Source organism: Leptosomus discolor, chromosome 27 (assembly GCF_034619465.1).
Source record: "Leptosomus discolor isolate bLepDis1 chromosome 27, bLepDis1.hap2, whole genome shotgun sequence".
NCBI classification, from domain to species: domain Eukaryota; kingdom Metazoa; phylum Chordata; class Aves; order Leptosomiformes; family Leptosomidae; genus Leptosomus; species Leptosomus discolor.
In genome coordinates, this window is record NC_141417.1 from 2101423 (window position 1) to 2124292 (window position 22870).

Sequence of the window (22870 nt, forward strand, 5' to 3'; positions counted from 1 at the left end):
ATCCCGTTACAGCTGAACCCGTCACAGCTGATCCCGTTAGGGCTGATCCCATTACAGTTGCTCCCTACAGCCAATCCTCTCACAGACGATCCCATCCCAGCCGATCCCATCCCAGCCGATCCCCAACCGATCCCATTACACCCGATCCTGTCCCCGCTGATCCACAACCGATCCCATTACACCCGATCCCATCCCAGCCGATCCTCTCGCAGCTGATCGTGTCCCAGCTGATCCCCAACCGATCCCATTACCCCTGATCCTGTCCCAGCCGATCCCCAACCGATCCCATTACAACTGATCCTGTCCCAGCTGATCCTCTCACAGCTGATCCCATCCCAGCCGATCCCCAACCGATCCCATTACACTTGATCCCATCCCAGCCGATCCCATTCCAGCTGATCCTGTCCCATCTGATCCTGTCATACCTGATCCCATTACACTCGATCCCGTCCCAGCTGATCCTGTCCCAGCTGATCCCATCCCAGCCGATCCCAAACTGATCCCATTACACTTGATCCCGTCCCAGCCGATCCCATTCCAGCTGATCCTGTCCCAGCCGATCCCCAACCGATCCCATTACACCTGATCCCATCCCAGCCGGTCCTGTCCCAGCTGAACCTCTCACAGCTGATCCCATCCCAGCCGATCCCCAGCCGATCCCATTACACCTGATCCCATCCCAGCCGGTCCTGTCCCAGCTGATCCTCTCGCAGCTGATCCTGTCCCAGCTGATCCCCAACCGATCCCATTACCCCTGATCCTGTCCCAGCCGATCCCCAACCGATCCCATTACAACTGATCCTGTCCCAGCTGATCCCCTCACAGCTGATCCCATCCCAGCCGATCCCCAACCGATCCCATTACACTTGATCCCGTCCCAGCCGATCCCATTCCAGCTGATCCCGTCCCATCTGATCCTGTCATACCTGATCCCATTACACTCGATCCTGTCCCAGCTGATCCTGTCCCAGCTGATCCCATCCCAGCCGATCCCAAACTGATCCCATTACACTTGATCCCATCCCAGCCGATCCCATTCCAGCTGATCCTGTCCCAGCCGATCCCCAACCGATCCCATTACACCTGATCCCATCCCAGCCGGTCCTGACCCAGCTGATCCTCTCGCAGATGATCCTGTCCCAGCTGATCCCCAACCGATCCCATTACCCCTGATCCCGTCCCAGCCGATCCTCAACCGATCCCATTACAACTGATCCTGTCCCAGACGATCCTCTCACAGCTGATCCCATCCCAGCCGATCCCCAACCGATCCCATTACACTTGATCCCGTCCCAGCCGATCCCATTCCAGCCGATCCCGTCCCAGCCGATCCCCAACCGATCCCATTACACTTGATCCCGTCCCAGCCGATCCCATTCCAGCTGATCCCGTCCCAGCCGATCCCCAACCGATCCCATTACACTTGATCCCATCCCAGCTGATCCTCTCACAGCTGATCCCGTCCCAGCCGATCCCCTTACACCCGATCCCGTCCCCGCCGCGGGTGCCAGCAGCCATGGTGGCCGTCCCCGAGCTCTCCCCGGAGGCCTCCCGGCTCCTCCTCTCGGCCGCGCTCTCCCTCGCCGCCATCCTCCTCTTCCTCACCTTCCTCCCCCCCGCCCCGAGGAGGGGGGAACCGCCAGGTCAGTGCCCGCTGGAACCAGCAGGGAAGGCAGACTGGAACCAGCAAGGATGGCAGACCGGTACCAGTTAAGGGAGGGCAGACCAGTACCTGCAGGGAATACAGCCTGGCACCAGTAAGGAGCGCAGACTGGTACCTGCAGGGGATACAAACAGACTGGAACCAGTAAGGAGGGCATACTGGTGCCAGCAAGCAGGGTAAACTGGTACCAGCAAGGAATACAGCCTGGCACCAGTAAGGAGGGCGGACTGTTACCTGCAGGGAATACAAACTGGAACCAGTAAGGAGGGCAGACCAGTACCCAGAGACCAGTAACCACAGGGAATATGGACTCTTACCAACAGGGAATATTGACAGGCACCAGTAAGGAGGGCAGACTGGCACCAGTAAGGAGGGCAGACTAGAACCAGTAAGGAGTGCAGAGTGGCACCAGTAAGGAGGGCAGAGTGGCACCAGTAAGGAGGGCAGACTGGCACCAGTAAGGAGGGCAGACTAGAACCAGTAAGGAGTGCAGAGTGGCACCAGTAAGGAGGGCAGACTGGCACCAGTAAGGAGGGCAGACTGGCACCAGTAAGGAGGGCAGAGTGGCACCAGTAAGGAGGGCAGACTGGCACCAGTAAGGAGGGCAGACTAGAACCAGTAAGGAGTGCAGAGTGGCACCAGTAAGGAGGGCAGACTGGCACCAGTAAGGAGGGCAGACTGGCACCCGCAGGGCCGTGCCCCCCATGCCCCCACCGTGCCGGAGAGGTGACACCCCCCACCCGCGGGGCCGTCCCTCCCCCTGGGGGCCCCATTTAGGGGCTGGCGGGGCGGTGGGTGCCAGTCTGCGGGTGTCACTGGGCCCGGGGGGGGACCTCGCCGCCCTTCCCACCTTTTGTTTTGCCCAATTTTCCACTTTTTCCAGCCAAAAAGATGGCGCAGACACCGCTGGGACACAGGCACACCGAGATCTTGGGCGCCGGCAAAGCCATCGCCGTCCTCACCTCCGGGGGGGACGCCCAGGGTAAGGGACACCCCGGTGACCCCGAAAAGCGTCGGTCGTGGGAGGGTGGAGCTTCATTTTGGGGAGAAACCAGGTGAAAATGGGACTTTGGTGGCCAGGTCCTGCAGCCGGTTGAGTGGTTGTGGGTTTGGGGGTGACCTTGGCGGGGGCGGGGGGACACACACGGTGAGGTGACGAAGCCGTGGGGTAGCATTAAGGGGAGTTTTGGGGTGCAGGGAGGGGTCTGGGTGCACGTGCCCCATGCCAAAATTTGGGGGGGGGCTTAAAGGGATGACAGTGGTAACGCCCCGGCACGAAGCCAACGCCACAGAAGCGCCGGGGTTGCCCAAAACCTCAAGGATTCAGCCCAAAGCTTGTCATCCACCTGGGTGGCTCCCCAGGAATGAGGGGGGATCCCAATTGGGGGGGGGGGGGGGGTGTTGTTCTTCCAGCCCACAGCGGGGGGGTCTCGGCTCCCCCCCCCCCCCCCCGCCACCGCGCTCGTCACCCCGGTGTCACGCGGCGCCGCCGCTAAATGTCAACGGGGCAAAAATAACCCGGGCAGCTGCGGGATCGCGCGGGGGGGGGGGGGTGTTGGGGGGGGGGGGGGGGAAGCTCGGCTTGAGGGGGGGGTCCCCAAAGCTGGGAGGGGATCCCCGGGTGACGCTTTCCTCCCCCCCCCCGTGCTCAGGCATGAACGCGGCCGTCCGCGCCGTGGTGCGGGTGGGCATCTACACCGGCGCCAAGGTCTACTTCGTCCATGAGGTCGGTGCCAAGCATCCCCCCCCAGTATTCCCAGTATTCCCAGTGCCCCCCAAAATCTACCGGGGGGGGTATGTGGGGAGAGGGTGTTGTTTCAACGTCACGTGTCTGTGTGTGTCCCCCCTCCTCTCCAGGGCTACCAGGGGCTGGTGGACGGTGGCGACAACATCAAGGAGGCCACGTGGGAGAGCGTCTCCATGATGCTGCAGCTGGTGAGCAGAGGCTGAGACCGGCCAGCTCAGTGCACTGATGGCAGGGGGAGCAGGGGGGGCACATGATGCTGCAGCTGGTGAGCAGAGGCTGAGACCGGCCAGCTCAGTGCACCGATGGTGTGTGGGGGGGGTGCACATGATGCTGCAGCTGGTCAAAGCGGAGGCTGAGACCGGCCAGCTCAGTGCACTGATGGCAGGGGGAGCAGGGGGGGCACATGATGCTGCAGCTGGTGAGCAGAGGCTGAGACCGGCCAGCTCAGTGCACTGATGGCGGGGGGGGGCCCATGATGCTGCAGAGTGGAGGCTGAGACCGGCCAGCTCAGTGCACTGATGGTGTGTGGGGGGGTGCACATGATGCTGCAGCTGGTCAAAGCGGAGGCTGAGACCGGCCAGCTCAGTGCACTGATGGCAGGGGGAGCAGGGGGGGCCCATGAGGCTGCAGCTGGTGAGCAGAGGCTGAGACCGGCCAGCTCAGCGCACTGATGGTGTGTGGGGGGGTGCACATGATGCTGCAGCTGGTCAAAGTGGAGGCTGAGACCGGCCAGCTCAGTGCACTGGTGGCCGGGGGGGGGGGCCCATGATGCTGCAGAGCGGAGGCTGAGACCGGCCAGCTCAGTGCACTGATGGCAGGGGGGGTGGGGGGGACATGAGGCTGCAACTGGTGAGCGGAGGCTGAGACCGGCCAGCTCAGTGCACCGATGGCGGGGGGGGGGGGGCTCTGCTGCTGCAGCTGGTGAGCAGAGGCTGAGACCGGCCAGCTCAGCGCACTGATGGTGTGTGGGGGGGTGCACATGATGCTGCAGCTGGTCAAAGCGGAGGCTGAGAGCGGCCAGCTCAGCGCACCGATGGCGGGGGCCACAGCTGGGGGATGGTGTAACCCTACGCCGCGGGGTCAAGCCTGAAAATAACCCGAAACCAGAGCCGGGATGGACAGAGGGCCACGGGGGGGGGGGGGGTGGGGTGGTAGTGGTAGTGGTGGCAGGGTTGGGGGGGGGGTGTGACACCCAGCACCCACGCGGGGGTCCCGCAGGGGGGGACGGTCATCGGCAGCGCGCGGTGCCAGGACTTCCGGACGCGCGAGGGCCGCCTGAAAGCCGCCCGCAACCTGGTGAAACGCGGCATCACCAACCTCTGCGTCATCGGCGGCGACGGCAGCCTCACCGGCGCCGACACCTTCCGAGCCGAGTGGAGCAGCCTCTTGGCCGAGCTGGTCAAAGTGGGTACGTGTGTGTGTGTCCCCCCCCCTCCCACGGGACCCCCCTCGACCCCATCGGCGGGCTGAAAAGGGTGGTTTGTACCAAAACGGAAGGGTTTGCCGCCAAATCGGGGCGGTTGTACGCAAAAAGGGGGGGTTTTTATAACCCACGCCGGCGTTTGGCCTCGCGGGGTTGGGTTTTTTCTTGCGGAGGGGGTTTGGTGTTTGGCTCCGTGGGGATGGTGTTTTTTGGGGGGAGGGACACACCCCCCCCCCCGACAGAGGGAAAAGGGGGTGTCGCACCCTGCGGCAGGGGGGATCACGGCGGAGGAGGCGAAGAAATCGAGTCACCTGAACATCGTGGGCATGGTGGGCTCCATCGACAACGACTTCTGCGGCACCGACATGACCATTGGCACCGACTCGGCGCTGCACCGCATCATGGAGATCGTGGACGCCATCACCACCACGGCCCAGAGGTGACGGGGACCCTTCCCCGTGTCCCCCACGCCACGCTCAAGGCGGGGGGGGGGGGGGGGTGTCCGGACCCCGCTCGGGCTCGCCGTGGGGTGAAACTCGTGTCTCCCGCAGCCACCAGCGGACCTTCGTGCTGGAAGTGATGGGTCGCCACTGCGGGTGCGTCCGCCGGGATCCAGCTCCCGGTAAAGAACACAAAGGGAAAAAAAACAACCCAAACCCTAAACAGCCTCTTTTTTACCCGTTTCCAGCTACCTGGCGCTCATCACCGCCCTGGCCTGCGGCGCCGACTGGGTCTTCATCCCCGAGTCCCCCCCCGAGGATGACTGGGAGGACCACTTGTGCCGGAGGCTGACGGAGGTAGGACGGGCTCCCACGGGTGCCGCGTCCCCAGCCCCGTCCCCACATCGTCACCCCTTTCCCCACATCGTCACCCCCTTCCCCACATCGTCACCCCCTTCCCCACATCGTCACCCCTTTCCCCACATCGTCACCCCTTTCCCCACATCGTCACCCCCTTCCCCACATCGTCACCCCTTTCCCCACATCATCACCCCCTTCCCCACATCATCACCCCCCACCCCAGACCCGCCTGGGCGGCTCGAGGCTGAACATCATCATCGTGGCCGAAGGCGCCATCGACAAGCACGGCAAGGCCATCACCTCCGACGACATCAAAACCGTGAGCGGGGAAAGGGGGGGCGGGGGTGGGAAATGGGTGAAACCCCTTTTTTTCCCCCCTATTTTCTCCCGGCCCCCGCGGCAGGGCCGGATCCAGGCGCATCCCTGTCTTGCAGCTGGTGGTGAAGCGTTTGGGATACGACACCCGTGTCACCATCCTGGGCCACGTCCAGCGCGGCGGGACACCCTCCGCCTTCGATCGCATCCTGGTAGGCAGCTCCCTCCCCCAAAACGGGGTGAGGGGGAGAAAGGGGGGGGGGTGGGGGGTCCGAGGAGGGGGGTAACATCCCCGTCCCTGTCCCCACAGGGCAGCCGGATGGGTGTGGAAGCCGTCATGGCTCTGCTGGAGGGGACCCCCGACACCCCCGCCTGCGTTGTCAGCCTCTCGGGCAACCAAGCCGTGCGCCTGCCCCTGATGGAGTGCGTGCAGGTGGTGAGTAGGGGGGGGGGGGGCGGGACCCCCAAAAGCACCCCCGGGGCTCCCCACAGGCCGCAAACCCAACCGGTGCGATGCAAAAGGCACGGGGCGGGATGCAAAGCCCCCAAGGAGGATGCAAGCCCAGCCCCTGCAGTGCAAACGCACCCAGTGCGGTGCAAACCCCTCCAGTGCAACCCAAACGCAGCCGGGTGCGGTGCAAACCCGGCCAGCGCGGTGCAAAGCCACGTAGCGCCGCGCAAACCTGGCCGGCGTGGCTGCGAACCCAGTGGGTGCGATGCAAAGCCAGCTGGCGCGGTGCAAACCTGGCTGGCGGGGTTGCAAACCTGGCAGGTGCGATGCAAAGAGCCACGCAGTGCGATGCAAACCCGCCCAATGCAATGCAAACCCGGCCAGTGCGGTTGCAAACTCGGCAGGTGCAATGCAAAGAGCCACGCAATGCAATGCAAACCCATCCAATGCAATGCAAACCCAGCTGCTGCGGTTGCAGACCCAGCCGGCACGGTGTAAACCCAGCGGGTGCAATGCAAAGAGCCATGCAGTGCGATGCAAACCTGTCCAATGCAATGCAAACCCAGCCAGTGTGGTTGCAGACCCAGCCAGCACGGTGCAAACCCGACGGGTGCGATGCAAAGAGCCACGCAGTGCAATGCAAACTCGTCCAATGCAATGCAAACCCAGGTGGTGTGGTTGCAGACCCAGCTGGCGTGGTGCAAACCTGGCCAGTGGAGTTGCAGACCCAACAGGCACAACGCAAAGCCATGCAGTGCGATGCCAACCCGTCCAATGCAATGCAGACCCAGCCGGCACGATGCAAACCCAGCGGGTGCAATGCAAAGAGCCACGCAGTGCAATGCAAACCCGCCCAATGCAATGCAAACCCAGGTGGTGTAGTGCAAACCCGGCCAGTGCGGTTGCAAACCTGGCAGTTGCAATGCAAAGAGCCACGCAGTGCGATGCAAACCCGCCCAATGCAATGCAAACCCAGCTGCTGCGGTTGCAGACCCAGCCGGCACGGTGCAAACCCAGCGGGTGCAATGCAAAGAGCCATGCAGTGTGATGCAAACCCGTCCAATGCAATGCAAACCCAGCCAGTGTGGTTGCAGACCCAGCCGGCACAGTGCAAATGCGACAGACGCGATGCAAACCCAGCTGGCGTGGTGCAAACCAAGCCAGTGCGATTGCAAACCTGGTGGGTGCGATGCAAACCCACGCAGTGCAATGCAAACCCAGCTGGCGCGGTGCAAACCCAGCCGGTGCGGTTGCAGACCCAACAGGCACGATGCAAAGCCATGCAGTGCGATGCCAACCCGTCCAATGCAATGCAGACCCAGCCAGCACGATGCAAACCCAGCGGGTGCAATGCAAAGAGCCATGCAGTGCAATGCAAACCCGCCCAATGCAATGCAAACCCAGCTGGCGCGGTGCAAACCCAGCCAGTGCGGTTGCAAACCTGGCAGTTTCAATGCAAAGAGCCACGCAGCGTGATGCAAACCTGCCCAATGCAATGCAAACCCAGCTGCTGCGGTTGCAGACCCAGCCGGCACGGTGTAAACCCAGCGGGTGCAATGCAAAGAGCCACGCAGTGCGATGCAAACCCGTCCAATGCAATGCAAACCCAGCTGGTGCGGTTGCAAACCCGGCAGGTGCAATGCAAAGAGCCACGCAGTGCAATGCAAACCCGTCCAATGCAATGTAAACCCAGCCAGCGTGGTTGCAGACCCAACCGGCACAGTGCAAATGCGACAGATGCCATGCAAACCCGTCCAATGCGATGCAAACCCAGCTGGTGTGGTGCAAACCAAGCCAGTGCGGTTGCAAACCCGGTGGGTGCGATGCAAACCCACGCAGTGCAATGCAAACCCGTCCAATGCAATGCAAACCCAGCTGGTGAGGTTGCAGACCCAGCCGGCACAGTGCAAAGTCACGCAGTGCAATGCAAACCCAGCTGGTGCGGTTGCAAACCTGGCAGGTGCAATGCAAAGAGCCACGCAGTGCAATGCAAACCCGCCCAATGCGATGCAAACCCACCTGGTGCAGTTGCAGACCCAGCCAGCATGGTGCAACCCCCACGGGTGCGATGCAAACCCATGCAGTGCGATGCAAACCCGGCCGGTGCGGTTGCAAACCCGGCCAGCAGGGTTGCAAACGCAGCGGGTGCAATGCAGACCCACCCAGTGCCATGCAAACCCAGCTGCTGCAGGTGGTGCAAACCCACCGGCACGCTGCCATCCCCCCGGCACGCTGCCATCCCACCGGGACGCTGCCATCCCACCGGCCCGGTGCAAACCCACCGGGATGCTGCCATCCCCCCAGCACGCTGCCATCCCCCCGGGACACTGCCATCCCCCCGGGACGCTGCCATCCCACCAGCCCGGTGCAAACCCACCGGCACGCTGCCATCCCCCCGGCCCGGTGCAAACCCACCGGCACGCTGCCATCCCACCGGCACGCTGCCATCCCACCGGGACGCTGCCATCCCCCCGGGACGCTGCCATCCCCCTGGCCCGGTGCAAACCCACCGGCACACTGCCATCCCACCGGCACACTGCCATCCCCCCGGGACGCTGCCATCCCACCAGCCCGGTGCAAACCCACCGGCACACTGCCATCCCACCGGCACACTGCCATCCCACCGGGACGCTGCCATCCCCCCGGCCCGGTGCAAACCCACCGGCACACTGCCATCCCACCGGCACACTGCCATCCCACCGGGACGCTGCCATCCCACCGGGACGCTGCCATCCCCCCGGCACGCTGCCATCCCACCGGCACACTGCCATCCCACCGGGACGCTGCCATCCCACCAGGACGCTGCCATCCCCCCGGCATGCTGCCATCCCCCTGGCCCGGTGCAAACCCACCGGCACACTGCCATCCCACCGGCACGCTGCCATCCCCCCGGGACGCTGCCATCCCTCCGGGACGCTGCCATCCCACCAGGATGCTGCCATCCCCCCGGCACACTGCCATCCCCCCGGGACACTGCCATCCCCCCGGGACGCTGCCATCCCACCAGCCCGGTGCAAACCCACCGGCACGCTGCCATCCCCCCGGCACGCTGCCATCCCCCCGGGACGCTGCCATCCCACCAGCCCGGTGCAAACCCACTGGGATGCTGCCATCCCACCGGGATGCTGCCATCCCCCCGGCACGCTGCCATCCCCCCCGTCCTCTCTCCCCGCAGACCAAAGACGTGACGCTGGCCATGAACGAGGGGCGCTTCGAGGACGCCCTCAAGCTGCGGGGCCGGTGAGCGTCTGCACCCCGTCCCCAACGGGGACCCGGGGCTCCGGTTACCCCCCACCCCCGGGGGGGGAATCTCCCACACCCACCATCCCCTTTGCAGGAGCTTCCAAAACAACTGGAACGTGTACAAGCTGCTGGCACACATCCGCCCCCCCTCCACCAAGGTACGGCAGTGGGGACATAGGGGGGGACCCCCTCAAGCCCTCCAGCCCCCCCTAACGCCGCCTCCTTCGCCCACCCCCCCCCCGCAGAGCGGCTACACCCTGGCTGTGCTCAACGTGGGCGCCCCGGCCGCCGGCATGAACGCGGCCGTCAGGTCCACGGTGCGCATCGGCCTCATCCACGGGCACCGCATGCTGGCCGTGCACGACGGCTTCGAAGGGCTCGCCCACGGACAGGTGAGACACCCCCACCCCCACCCCTCGGGGAAAAAAACGGGGTGCACGGCCCCCAAAAGCAGCAGCCACCACCCCATGGCGTCCCCAAAACCCTCCCGTCTCCCTTTTGCTGCTTCCCCCACCATGACCCCACGGGGTCCCCAAAATCCTCCCATTAACTTGCTGCTTCCCCCCCCCCCCGACCCCACGGGGCCCCCAAAACCCTCCCGTCTCCCTTTAACTTGCTGCTCCCCCCCGCGACCCCACAGGGTCCCCAAAACCCCAGGGTCACCAAAACCCTCCTGTCCCCCTTTAACTTGCTGCTTCCCACACCACCACCCCACGGGGTCCCCAAAACCCTCCCATCTCCCTTTTGCTGCTTCCCCCACCACGACCCCACGGGGTCCCCAAAATCCTCCCATTAACTTGCTGCTTCCCCCCCCCCCGACCCCACGGGGCCCCCAAAACCCTCCCGTCTCCCTTTAACTTGCTGCTTCCCCCCTCCACGACCCCACGGGCTCCCCAAAACCCTCCCATCTCCCTTTTGCTGCTTCCCCCACCACGACCCCACGGGGTCCCCAAAATCCTCCCATTAACTTGCTGCTTCCCCCCCCCCGACCCCACGGGGCCCCCAAAACCCTCCCGTCTCCCTTTAACTTGCTGCTCCCCCCCGCGACCCCACAGGGTCCCCAAAACCCCAGGGTCACCAAAACCCTCCTGTCCCCCTTTAACTTGCTGCTTCCCACACCACCACCCCACGGGGTCCCCAAAATCCTCCCTTTAACTTGCTGCTTCCCCCTCCACGACCCCACAGGGTCCCCAAAACCCTCCTGTCCCCCTTTAACTTGCTGCTTCCCCACCCACGACCCCACGGCGCCCCCAAAACCCTCCCGTCTCCCTTTAACTTGCTGCTTCCCCCCCCGACCCAATGGGGTCCCCAAAACCCTCCCGTGTCCCTTTAACTTGCTGTTCCCCCCCCCCCGACCCCATGGGGTCCCCAAAACCCTCCCGTCCCCCTTTAACTTGCTGCTCCCCCCCCTCCCGAGGTGGAAGAGATCAGCTGGGAGAGGGTCGGCGGCTGGACGGGACTGGGAGGATCCAAACTGGGGACGAAGAGGTACCGCTCCCCCGCCACGGGGCGAATCTTTTGGGGCGCGGGGGGGGTCCCCAGGTGGAGTCCCCCCACCCCGAGCGGGCTCAGCCCGGGAGGTTTCGCCCTCGCAGGACTTTGCCCAAGAAATACTTCGAGGAGATCAGCGCCAGCATCAGCAGCTTCGGCATCCACGGGCTGATCATCATCGGCGGCTTCGAGGTGAGCGGGGACGTCGCGGCGGGGTGCAGGCAGGGGTGCAGGGAGGGTGCAGGCAGGGGTGCAGGGAGGGGTGCAGGCAGGGGTGCAGGGAGGGGTGCAGGCAGGGGTGCAGGCAGGGTGCAGGCAGGGCGCAGGGAGGGGCGCAGGGAGGGGCGCAGGGAGGGGTGCAGGGAGGGGTGCAGGCATGGGTGCAGGCAGGGGGGCAGGCAGGGGGGCAGGCAGGGGTGCAGGCAGGGGTGCAGGGAGGGTGCAGGGAGGGGTGCAGGCAGGGGTGCAGGCAGGGCGCAGGGAGGGGTGCAGGCAGGGGTGCATGGAGGGGTGCAGGGAGGGGTCAGGCAGGGGTGCATGGAGGGGTGCAGGGAGGGGGGCAGGGAGGGGTCAGGCAGGGGTGCATGGAGGGGTGCAGGCAGGGGTGCAGGGAGGGGTCAGGCAGGGGTGCATGGAGGGGTGCAGGCAGGGGTGCAGGGAGGGGTGCAGTCAGGGTACAGTCAGGGCGCAGGCAGGGGTGCAGGCAGGTCCCAGGGAGGGGTGCAGGCAGGGGTGCAGGCAGGAGTGCAGGCAGGGGTGCAGGCAGGGGCGCAGGCAGGGTGCAGGGAGGGTGCAGGCAGGGGTGCAGGTAGGGGTGCAGGCAGGGGTCAGGCAGGGGCGCAGGCGGGGCCCAGGCAGGGGTGCAGGCAGGGGCGCAGGCAGGGGCGCAGGGAGGGGGGCAGGCAGGAGTGCAGGTAGGGGTGCAGGCAGGGGGGCAGGCAGGGGGGCAGGCAGGGGTCAGGCAGGGTTCAGGCAGGGTGCAGGCAGGGGTGCAGGGAGGGGTGCAGGCAGGGGTGCAGGGAGGGGTGCAGGCAGGGGGGCAGGCAGGGGGGCAGGGAGGGTGCAGTCAGGGGTGCAGGCAGGGTGCAGGCAGGGTGCAGGTAGGGGTGCAGGCAGGGGCGCAGGCGGGGCGCAGGCAGGGTGCAGGCAGGGGCGCAGGCAGGGGCGCAGGGAGGGCGCAGGCAGGGGCGCAGGGAGGGGTGCAGGGAGGGCGCAGGCAGGGGCGCAGGCAGGGGCGCAGGCAGGGGTCAGGCAGGGGTGCAGGCAGGGGTGCAGGGATGGTGCAGGCAGGGGTGCAGGCAGGGGTGGAGGAAGGGCCCAGGGAGGGGTGCAGGCAGGGGTGCAGGCAGGGCGCAGGCAGGGGTGCAGGCAGGGCCCAGGGAGAGGTGCAGGCAGGGGTGCAGGCAGGGGCGCAGGCAGGGGTGCAGGCAGGGTGCAGGGAGGGTGCAGGGAGGGGTGCAGGTAGGGGTGCAGGCAGGGCCCAGGCAGGGTGCAGGGAGGGGTCAGGCAGGGGCGCAGGCAGGGGTCAGGCAGGGGTGCAGGCAGGGGTGCAGGGATGGTGCAGGCAGGGGTGCAGGCAGGGGTGCAGGCAGGGGGGCAGGCAGGGTGCTGACACCCTGTGCCCCCCCGCCCCCCGCAGGCTTTCACGGGCAGCCTGGAGCTGATGGAGGGTGCAGGCAGGGCGCAGGCAGGGGTGCAGGGAGGTTGCAGGCAGGGGCGCAGGCAGGGGTGCAGGGAGGTTGCAGGCAGGGTGCTGACACCCTGTGCCCCCCCCCCCGCCCCCCGCAGGCTTTCACGGGCAGCCTGGAGCTGATGGAGGGCAGGGCCAAGTACGAGGAGCTCTGCGTCCCGCTCTGCATCATCCCCGCCACCGTCTCCAACAACGTCCCCGGCTCCGACTTCAGCATCGGCGCCGACACCGCGCTCAACACCATCACCACGGTGCGGGCCCGCGGCCCCCCTCGCCCTCTGCCCCCCCTTCCACAACACCAACCCCCCCCCCCCGAACCAAAATTCCCCCCCCCCCCAGACCTGCGACCGCATCAAGCAGTCGGCGGCCGGCACCAAGCGCCGCGTCTTCATCATCGAGACCATGGGCGGCTTCTGCGGCTACTTGGCCACCATGGCCGGGCTGGCGAGCGGCGCCGACGCCGCCTACATCTACGAGGAGCACTTCAACATCCGCGACCTGCAGGTTGGGGACCCCCCCATGCACCCCCTATGCACCCCCCCCCAACTCTGGGCATTGACACAGCCCTGGCACGGCGGTGGCCACGTTCATTCCCCTCTCCAGCCCCCATTGCCACAATGGTGGCCACGTTCATTCCCCTTCCGAGCCCCCATCGCGGCGGCGGTGGCCACGTTCATTCCCCCTTCCAAGCCCCCACCGCCACAATGGTGGCCACATTTACTCGCCCTTCCGAGCCCCCAACGCCGTGGCAGTGGCCACGATCATTCCCGCTTCCGAGCCCCCATCACCGCGGCGGTGGCCACGATCATTCCCCCCTCCAGCCCCCATTGCCACGATGGTGGCCACGTTCATTCCCCCTTCCGAGCCCCCATCGCGGCGGCGGTGGCCACGTTCATTCCCCCCTCCAGCCCCCATCGCAGCGGTGGTGGCCACGTTCATTCCCCTTCCGAGCCCCCAGCGCCACGGCGGTGGCCACGTTCATTCCCCCTTCCGAGCCCCCACCGCCACAATGGTGGCCACGTTCATTCCCCCCTCCAGCCACCATTGCCACGATGGTGGCCACGTTCATTCCCCTTCCGAGCCCCCATCGCAGCGGCGGTGGCCACGTTCATTCCCCCTTCCGAGCCCCCACCGCCACAATGGTGGCCACGTTTACTCGCCCTTCCGAGCCCCCATCATGGCAGCGGTGGCCACATTCATTCCCCAAGCCCCCAACGCCGTGGCGGTGGCCACGTTCATTCCCCCTTCTGAGCCCCCATCGCCGCAGCGGTGGCCACATTCATTCCCCTTCCGAGCCCCCAATGCCGCGGCAGTGGCCACATTTATTCCCCTTTCCGAGCCCCCATTGCGGCGGCAGTGGCCACGTTTACTTGCCCTTCCGAGCCCCCATCGCCGCGGCGATGGCCACGTTCATTCCCCTTCCGAGCCCCCATTGCCACGATGGTGGCCACGTTCATTCCCCCTTCCAAGCCCCCATTGCCACGATGGTGGCCACGTTCATTCCCCTTCTGAGCCCCCATTGCCACGATGGTGGCCACGTTCATTCCCCCCTCCAGCCCCCATTGCCACGATGGTGGCCACGTTCATTCCCCCTTCCGAGCCCCCACCGCCACAATGGTGGCCACGTTTACTCGCCCTTCCGAGCCCCCATCATGGCGGCGGTGGCCACGTTCATTCCCCAAGCCCCCAACGCCGTGGCGGTGGCCACGATCATTCCCGCTTCCGAGCCCCCATCGCCGCCACAATGGTGGCCACGTTCATTCCCCCCTCCAGCCCCCATTGCCACGATGGTGGCCACATTCATTCCCCCTTCCGAGCCCCCAGCGCCGCGGCAGTGGCCACGTTCATCCCCCCTTCCGAGCCCCCAATGCCGCGGCCGTGGCCACGTTCATTCCCCTTCCGAGCCCCCATCGCCGCGGTGGTGGCCACATTCATTCCCCCTTCCAAGCCCCCATTGCCACGATGGTGGCCACGTTCATTCCCCTTCTGAGCCCCCATTGCCACGATGGTGGCCACATTCATCCCCCCTTCCGAGCCCCCAATGCCGCGGCGGTGGCCACGTTCATTCCCCTTTCCGAGCCCCCCAACGCCTGTTTCGTGGTCCACGTAGGTCAACGTGGAGCATTTGACGGAGAAGATGAAGACGACGGTGAAGAGGGGGCTGGTGCTGAGGTGCGGGGGATGGAAAGCGGAGGGGGGGGGGGGGGTGGGTAGCTGAGACCTGCCACGCTCGTGCCACCTCCCCCCCCGTGAGCCCACCCCCCCTCCCCCGGCGCAGGAACGAGCGGTGCAACGAGAACTACACCACGGATTTCATCTACAACCTCTACTCGGAGGAGGGGAAGGGCATCTTCGACTGCCGCAAGAACGTGCTGGGGCACATGCAGCAGGTACGGACACCCCCGGGAAGGGGCTGGGGGTTCAGAGACACCCCCCCCCCCCCGTCCGCCCAGGGTGTCCCCGTGGTCACCCGAGGACTTTCCCGGCGCAGGGTGGCACCCCGACGCCCTTCGACAGGAATTTCGGCACCAAAATGGGCGCCAAGGCGGTGGCCTGGATCACCGGGAAGATTAAGGAGTGCTCCCGGCACGGTGGGGGCCGCAGCGGGGCGAGAGGGGGGGTCTGCGAGGGAAGGGGGGGGGGTCTGCGAGGAAAGGGGGGGGGGGTCTGCGAGGAAGAGGGGGGGTTCTCTGCGAGGAAGAAGGGGGGGTCTCTGCGAGGAAGAAGGGGGGGTCTCTGCGAGGAAGGGGGGGGTCTCTGCGAGGAGGGGGGGTCTGCGAGGAGGAAGGGGGGGTCTGCGAGGAGGAAGGGGGGGGTCTGCGAGGAAAGGGGGGGTCTGCGAGGAAGAAGGGGGGGCTCTGCGAGGAAGGGGGGGGTCTCTGCGAGGAGGGGGGGCTGTCTCTGCGAGGAGGGGGGGTGTCTCTGCGAGGAAGGGGGGGTCTGCGAGGAAGGGGGGGGTCTGCGAGGAAGGGGGGGGGTCTGCGAGGAAGGGGGGGGTCTGCGAGGAAGGGGGGGGTCTGCGAGGAAGAAGGGGGAGGTCTGCGAGGAAGAAGGGGGGGGCTCTGCGAGGAAGAAGGGGGGGGTGTCTCTGCCATGTTCCCAAAGACCCCTCCCCTCCCCCAGGGCGGGGGCACTTCCAGAACCAAACCCTCAGCTCTTCCCCAACGCTCACCCGCGCTCCCATCTCTCCCCACCAAGGGCTCCCCTGCACGTTTTGGCGGGGGGTGGTGGGATGGGATGGGATGGGATGGGGGCTCTACCCCCCTCCCGGAGGGTCCAAACCGCTGAGCTCACTCCCCACCTCCCCCTCCCAGGTCGGATCTTCGCCAACACGGCCGACTCGGCCTGTCTGCTGGGCATGCGCAAGCGCAGCCTCGTCTTCCAGCCCATCACCGAGCTCAAGGAGCAGACGGACTTCGAGTAGGTGCCCCCCACCTTCACCCCACCCCTGAGCCCCTACCCCAACCCCGGGAAGGGCCAACGAGGGGCCGGGAAGGGCCAACGGGGCGCCGGGAAGGGCCAACGGGGCGCCGGGAAGGGCCAACGGGGCGCCGGGAAGGGCCAACGGGGCGCCGGGAAGGGCCACACGGCGTTGTTTCCACCCAGGACCACCCCGCCCCCCCCCCCCCTCTCTCTCTCCCACCCAGGCACCGCCTCCCCAAGGAGCAGTGGTGGCTGAAGCTTCGGCCCATCCTAAAAATCCTCGCCAAGTACAACATCGAGCTGGACACCTCGGAGAAAGCCCACCTGGAGCACATCACGCGCAAGAGGGTCTCCCTCGAGTCCAACATCTAAGAGGCGACGGCTTCCCCCCCCACCCCGGAGCGTGTCCCCCCCCCCAGGGCACCTCCGAAACAAGCGCTCCCCGTTGTAGCTCGCACCCCCCCCCCGCCCCCCCCCCCTCCAGGGAAGCCAGGCAGCGCCTCCGCGCCCCGAGGGCACCCGGTGCCTGGGCAAAAGACCGGTTGGCCTGAAGCAGAGGGTTTCCTCGGGGTCAATTTTGGGTTGGTTTAGGTATTCTAGGGGCTTTTGAAGCAGAAAAAGCGGATTCCCCAAGCGTCGAGCTGAGAGCGAGCGGGCCGGGTCGAGTCCCCAGGGCCCCGCTGTAGCGTTCACCCTTGAGAATGAAGAGGCTTCAACAAACTCCCTCGCTCACTCGTGGCGGCGAATCGTGCTCTAACCCTCCGGCCCTCACCCCCCGGGGAAGGCAGACACGGGTCCCACAGCCCCACGCCCACCCCTGGTCCCCACGGCTTCAATCCCCAGCACAACAGGGAGGAATAATCCGAATATCCTGAATACCCTGAATTTTCTGCCCCAAGTTCCTCCAGAAAAGCAGTTCTCGAGGTTCACGCGCCTGCCTTCCCTCCCGAAAGCACGAGGCGGCTCCCTGGGGATCCCCGGGGGAGGAGCGGGCGCTCGGAGGACGGGGCAGCTCGGCGCATTGTCAAGATCCATCCCCCCCCCCCAGAAAAAAACACAACCCCCAGCCAAAGTTAAGTTGGGAGCAGCGAGGGGGCAGGCTGCGGAGCCGAAATCCAGGCTGAGTTCATCAGCGGGAGGGTTTCCGTGACGGGGAGCGTACGCGGAGCCGGGAACAAACACCCCCCCCCCCCCCAACAAAACCACCACCAAACCAGCGAGGGGATGGGGCAAAACCAAAAACCAAGGGAGAGCTCGGGTGGGTTACCCCGTGGCAAACCCCCCGCTCAGGGGCCGGGAGCATCCCATGCGGCGCGGAGCTGCTCCGGAGAGGGAGGGCGACGCTCCCCCCGCTCCCACAGCCCCACCGAGCGCTGGCTTCTCCCTCTTCCCCCTCTGCAGGGGGTAATTTTAAAAATTAGAGAAAGGGGGGGAAAAAAAAAGAACCCAACCCCACGCTTCCCCAGGTGGAAAGGACACACGGGCTCTGCGCCACGTCGTGCCGTTCAGCGACGTACAGGCTCCCCACCGAGCTTTCCCACCGGATTTCCAGCCCCCACTGGACTTCTCCGGGTCCAACACCGCCTCCTCTTGGTTTCCCGCCCCACATCCTTCAAAGGAGGAGGTTTTCCATGTTCTCCCCATGCCCAGAAAGCCTTCCTTCCCCAGGGTCTGCCCCAAAGCAACAAAAGAAAAAGGGGGGGGGGGAAAGGGTGAATCCAACAGCCGGGATATAATTTGCCGTTAAATCGGGTCGGTTCATCTCACGAAGCCGAAACGGAGGGGAGAGCGCGTGGGGGGAGCGGGGGGCGTGGGCAGAGGCGCGAGATGGAGCCGCCTGCGGGCAGCACCGGTGGCTCCCCGCCGCCCGCGCCGGGTGGAAACCGGCGAGCGGCGAGGGGAATCCCGGTGCCCGCCAGGGCCGAACCGGCGGTGCCGGCGGGCAGCCCGCCGGCGGCGCGGCTTTAGCTGAGGAGCAACACGTACTCCTTCAGGCAGGTGGGCAGGGGCAGCTGCTGCACCGCCTCCGGCAGGAACCGCACGCCCAGGCTGCGGCGGACGGCGTACCGCGACAGCGTCTGGAGGGTGCCGGGCGCCGAGCAGAGCAGGGTGAGCTTCTGGCAGAGCTGCGGATCCCTCGCCACTTCCCAGGGCATGCTGCCGTTTTTCCTCAGCTCCAAATGTCCCATCGCTCGGTGGAGGAGCTCGAAGCAGGAATCTTCCCGTTCCGTCCCCAAGCCCCGCACCAGTAACGCCACCAGGCGCGAAATGGGGCTCTGGCCTTTCAGGTTCACCACCCGTACCTCCGCCCCGAAGTCGAGCAGGACGCTGACGCTCTCCAGGTTGCCCTTCATGGCCGCCCAGCTCAGCGGCGTGTCGTTGTTGTAGTCGCGGGCGTTGACGGCCGCCCCGTTCTCCAGCAGCGCCCGCACGCACTCGGCGTTGTTCTTGAAGGCGGCCCAGTGCAGCGGCGTGTCCTTGTTGCCGTCCAGCGCGTTGGGGTTGGCCCCGTACTCCAGCAGGATTTCCACGCACGTCTCGTCCTTCTCCGCCGCGTAGTGAAGGGCCGTGCGGTTGTAGCCGTCCAGGGCGTTGACCTGCGGGAGGAGAGGAGGGAGGAGGGAGGGTTGAGGAGAGGTCCCCGCCACGACAAACTCCTCTCCCCCCGCGGCAGAGCAGCCGGCGCTGCTTTATGGGCAGCGGGGGGGGGGGGGGGGGGGGGGCGGCTCCTCCTGACGGGCTTCGGAGTTACATCAGAAAATTCAGCGGTTTATACCCTTTCTCGGCAAAGTCGTGGTCTTTTTAACATCATTAAGTTTATTTTAACATTCAGTATTTTAACATTAAGTCTATTTTCACACCATTAAGTCTATTTTCACATCAGCCGCACGTTCTGCCCGCGGTGAACGTTGGCATTGACGCCGATTGCTCCCCCCGATTAACTCCCTGCATTGCTGTTCCTGGGCTGATGGGATCCCTGGTGATCTGACTGATCGAGATCTCTGACCTACAGCTGAGGCTGGGGAGGAGGGGAGGGTCTTCACCTTCACCCCCCTCAGTTCCTCGGGTTCCCTCCCATCAGAAGACACCCCAAGAACGGGCACTTTCCCTCCCTGTCCCTGTCTCTCCGCCTCCCTGGTCTGGGCAATTTCACCGTGAGCAGCAGCTTTAGCTTTGACCTTCTTCGTGAGGCAGCAGCTGCTGGTTCTGAGCATCAGGGAGGTTTTGGGGTGTTTCTGACTATGAGGTGAACTAATGTCATCCATACAAAGCGTGAGTTATTCCTTAAAGCCATCGAGTCGTTCATGAAAAGCAATTAGTGAGCAGTGAAAAGTCATTATCTATCCAAAATCCAAGCTGGATGATAACAGAAGGGTTTGGGGGGCGCTGAGGCCCCTCAGCTCCTGCTGGCAGCCGAGGAAGCGCCCCAAATCCGCTCCCACAGCCCCAGTTTAGCGAGGGCAGGGAGCGGTGGGGGGGGGGGTACGACCTGCCAGCAGCCACTAGGAAGCGCCAAAAATCAGGCAACCCGCGGGTTTTGACTCTTCCTTCGGGTTCCCCCCGCCAAAACTTCCCTCCCCCAACAAGCAGCACCCCTGAGCGTTTGGGCACAAACATCTCACTCCCTCCTGCGACGATAAACCTTCGGCCCGGGCCCGTTTCCCCCCCACGAAGGGCCACCAAACCAGCCCCGCTTCAACCCTTCGGCTCCAATCTCAGCCGTGGATCAGCACCCGCCGCCCCCTCCCACCTTCCCGACCCGTTTTTCCGAGGGATTTTGGCGGGTTTCCACGCGGTTTTTTTTTTTTTTTTTCGGTCTCCCGAAGCCTTTACCTCCGCTCCCTTCTGCAGCAGCAGCTCGACGCAGTCGGCGTCAGCCACCATGCAGGCGCAGTGCAGCGGTTTCAGGGTGCCGTGCATGCAGTTCACATCCGCGCCCTGCGGGAGCACAGCACACCGCAGCCGGCATTAGCGACCCCGCCGCCCCTTCCTCGGCCCCTTTTCCACCCCAAAACCAGCAGCTGACGCGCCGCGTTTCGCCTCCTTAAAGGTTTAAGAATAAACACCCGGTGTAACGCTCCCGCGCAAGCCCCGGGGGTTGTTTTCAGGCCGGCACCGCGGTGGCACCGAGCTCCCCCTGTGTTTTAATTAATCCTTGCTCCCGGCTTCGGTTTTGATGAATTCAGCGTCGCTAAACGACGCCTGAAGGAACCCGGGGGTTGCAGGGGGCCGGTAGAAGCGCACACCGGCTCTGTGCTCCGGCAGGATCGCGGGGGAACGGTCGGTGCGAGGGTGACAACGGGCCCAGCGCCGGGGGGTTGGAAAGGCGGGCGGGGTGCTCTGCCTCCGGTAAATAGCCGGGGGTTATTTAAAGTCATTGGTGCGGCCTCAGCTGCCCTGGGAGCATCGCTCCGGTGGGACGCAGCTCCGGGCTGAACCCGGGGCTCGTCGGCTTTGAACGGGCATCTCCGAGGAGGTTTAAGCGGCTCTGCGGAGCCCTCGGCACCCGAAATAGCTCAGCAGCTGCCCGGATCGCTCAGGCTTAGCCCCGCAAGAGCGACCCGGGCTGATGCGAAGCTCCCAGACCCCGAGGGCGGGCTTCAGCCGCAAGAACCTCACCGGGAAGAGCGTTCAGGCAGCGGGGAGCGACACCGACAGCCCCAGGGCGGGCCTCCGGCCGCGACGCGGGGACAAACACCCTCCCGCAGCACCCCGCCGGCTCACGGAAGGGGTGCCCCAGCTCGGTCCCCTCCCCTACAAACCCTCCGTGTCCTTCACGAACGCTCCGCAGCCACCCCAGGGCCGGGCCGGGCCGGGCCGGTGGCGGGGGGGTGGGGGGGCGGTGCGGGTCCCCGGGCGGGGAGGGGCTCACCCTGCCGATGAGATCCTCCACGTTGTCCCGCGGGAAGGAGCGGATGGCGGCGATGGTGCGGATGAGCCGCTCCGACAGCGAGTACTTGCTCTGGATGCTCTGCATGATGTACCACATAGTGCGGGCCGGGCGGCCGCCACCCCCCCTCCGCATGCCCCGGGCGGCCCCGCCGAGCCGCCGGCGCCAGGCCCCGACGGGCCCCCCCGCTACGGCGGGGAGGGGCGGGACGGGAAGAGCTGCCCGGGCTGCACCGAGAGCCTCGAGGAGGACCGGGAGGTCGCGGCGGGGGGCGGGGGGGGGGTCCCGGGGCTCCGCCCGGTTCCAGCGCGGCCGGTACAGGCCCAGCGGAAGGCGGAAACCGCCGCCACGCGGAAGTGACGGGTCGGCGTGGTTGCGCATGCGCAAAGAGAAGCCTCGCCCCTTCCCCCCATCCACCTCTCCGCCAATACGGCCCCCGAGGCTCCGCCTCCTCCCGGCTCCTCCTCCCCCTTCCTCGGAGGTCCCGCCCACCGCTCTTTAATCTCCTCCAATCGCCAGCCGCTCCCGCCCGAAAACCCCGCCCTTTTATCGGCTCTCCACCAATCCGCCCACATCCTGCGCACCCGCTGGCTTCCGGTGGCCCCAACATGGAGTAACCCCGGCGTCACCATGGCAACGGGCCTAGCGCGCCCGCAGAGCGCCACGGGCCCAGGCCCGCAGGTGCCGCCCGGTGGGCACAGCCGGTGCCCGGTGACCCCGGGGTGTCCCTCGCGGCGGGACGGGGTTTGGGTGGCGGCTCCTCCTCTGCCTCGGTCACCCCAGCGCGGCCCGTCACCGCGGCCCAGCCCTGTCACTCGAGATGGCAGCCGGAGGGGTGACAGCCCAGCCCGGGGGGTGGCCCAGCACCCCGACACGGTGACACCCAAGCTTGGGGGTGACCAGCACCCCGGCAGGGTGACAGCTGCCCTTGGGAGGGTGACCCAGCACCCCAACATGGGGACAGCCCACCCAGGTGCCACTGGGGCTCATCCCCTCAAACCCCGTTCCCCGGGGAGGGGGGACACGATCGAGCCCTTGTGCCACGGCACCAATCCCCCCCCCAGTAACCATCACTGCCAGTTCACACCACCACCAGTTCAAACCAGTGACACCCAGTGCGGCCACTCCCGCCAGCCAACAGCCGCTGGCCCGACCCTCGCTCGGGGCGGGAAGGGTTAAAGCCACCGAGCTCAGTGGGGAGGGGGGGGTGGGAGCTGGGGGTCCCTCCTGCCCAGGGTGGGGGGGGTCCCAATGGAAGTGTCATGTGTGTGTGTCCCCTCCCTGGTGGCTCCATCCAGCTGCCAACATCTGCTGGGAGGGTTTGGGGGGGGGGCTGGAGGACCCTGACTCTCAGCCTGCCACCCCCCCCCCCCCAGCTGCCAACATCTGGTTGAATTGGGGTGCTGGGGGGGGGGGGGGGGCACTAACCACCCCACCCATTTTGTGTCCTCCCCCCCCGCCCCCAGCTGCAAGCTCCCAGTGGGGCATTTTGGGGGCTGCAAGGGGAGCTGTGTCCCCCCTTTGTGTGTGTTGCCCCCCCCCCCCAGCTGCCAACATCTGGCACCAGGCAGGACGGGGGGGGGCGGGCAAACCCCCCCAGCCACAACCCCCCCCCGTGCCAGCAGGACCCCCAGAGGGTCCCGTTGTCCCATCCCCCCCCCCAGTGCCCCCACAAAGCCAGACACACCGGGGGGGACAACACCCCACCCCCAGATCTGCACCAAGACATCCCA

General features: G+C 66.0%; 2 protein-coding genes across 2 annotated transcripts; one reads left to right on the forward strand and one right to left on the reverse strand.

Moving 5' to 3' along the window:
• Positions 1 to 1516: 1516 nt before the first annotated feature.
• PFKM (phosphofructokinase, muscle) lies at positions 1517 to 16618 on the forward strand. The gene is made up of 23 exons (XM_086478756.1): positions 1517 to 1643; positions 2547 to 2645; positions 3316 to 3389; positions 3521 to 3598; positions 4629 to 4818; positions 5107 to 5272; positions 5385 to 5429; positions 5522 to 5630; positions 5857 to 5952; positions 6068 to 6160; positions 6259 to 6384; positions 9575 to 9639; positions 9737 to 9800; positions 9888 to 10034; positions 11060 to 11130; positions 11238 to 11325; positions 12922 to 13074; positions 13163 to 13327; positions 14934 to 14995; positions 15102 to 15213; positions 15315 to 15414; positions 16138 to 16243; positions 16471 to 16618. The coding sequence occupies exons 1-23, from the start codon at positions 1517 to 1519 to the stop codon at positions 16616 to 16618; spliced, it is 2484 nt and encodes an 827-aa protein (XP_086334882.1).
• Positions 16619 to 18210: 1592 nt separating this feature from the next.
• ASB8 (ankyrin repeat and SOCS box containing 8) lies at positions 18211 to 21245 on the reverse strand. The gene is made up of 3 exons (XM_086478747.1): positions 21120 to 21245; positions 20081 to 20185; positions 18211 to 18843 (listed from the first exon to the last, which is right to left on the reverse strand). Exons 1-3 carry the CDS (start codon positions 21234 to 21236, stop codon positions 18211 to 18213), a joined length of 855 nt encoding a protein of 284 aa, XP_086334873.1. The 5' UTR covers positions 21237 to 21245.
• Positions 21246 to 22870: the final 1625 nt, after the last annotated feature.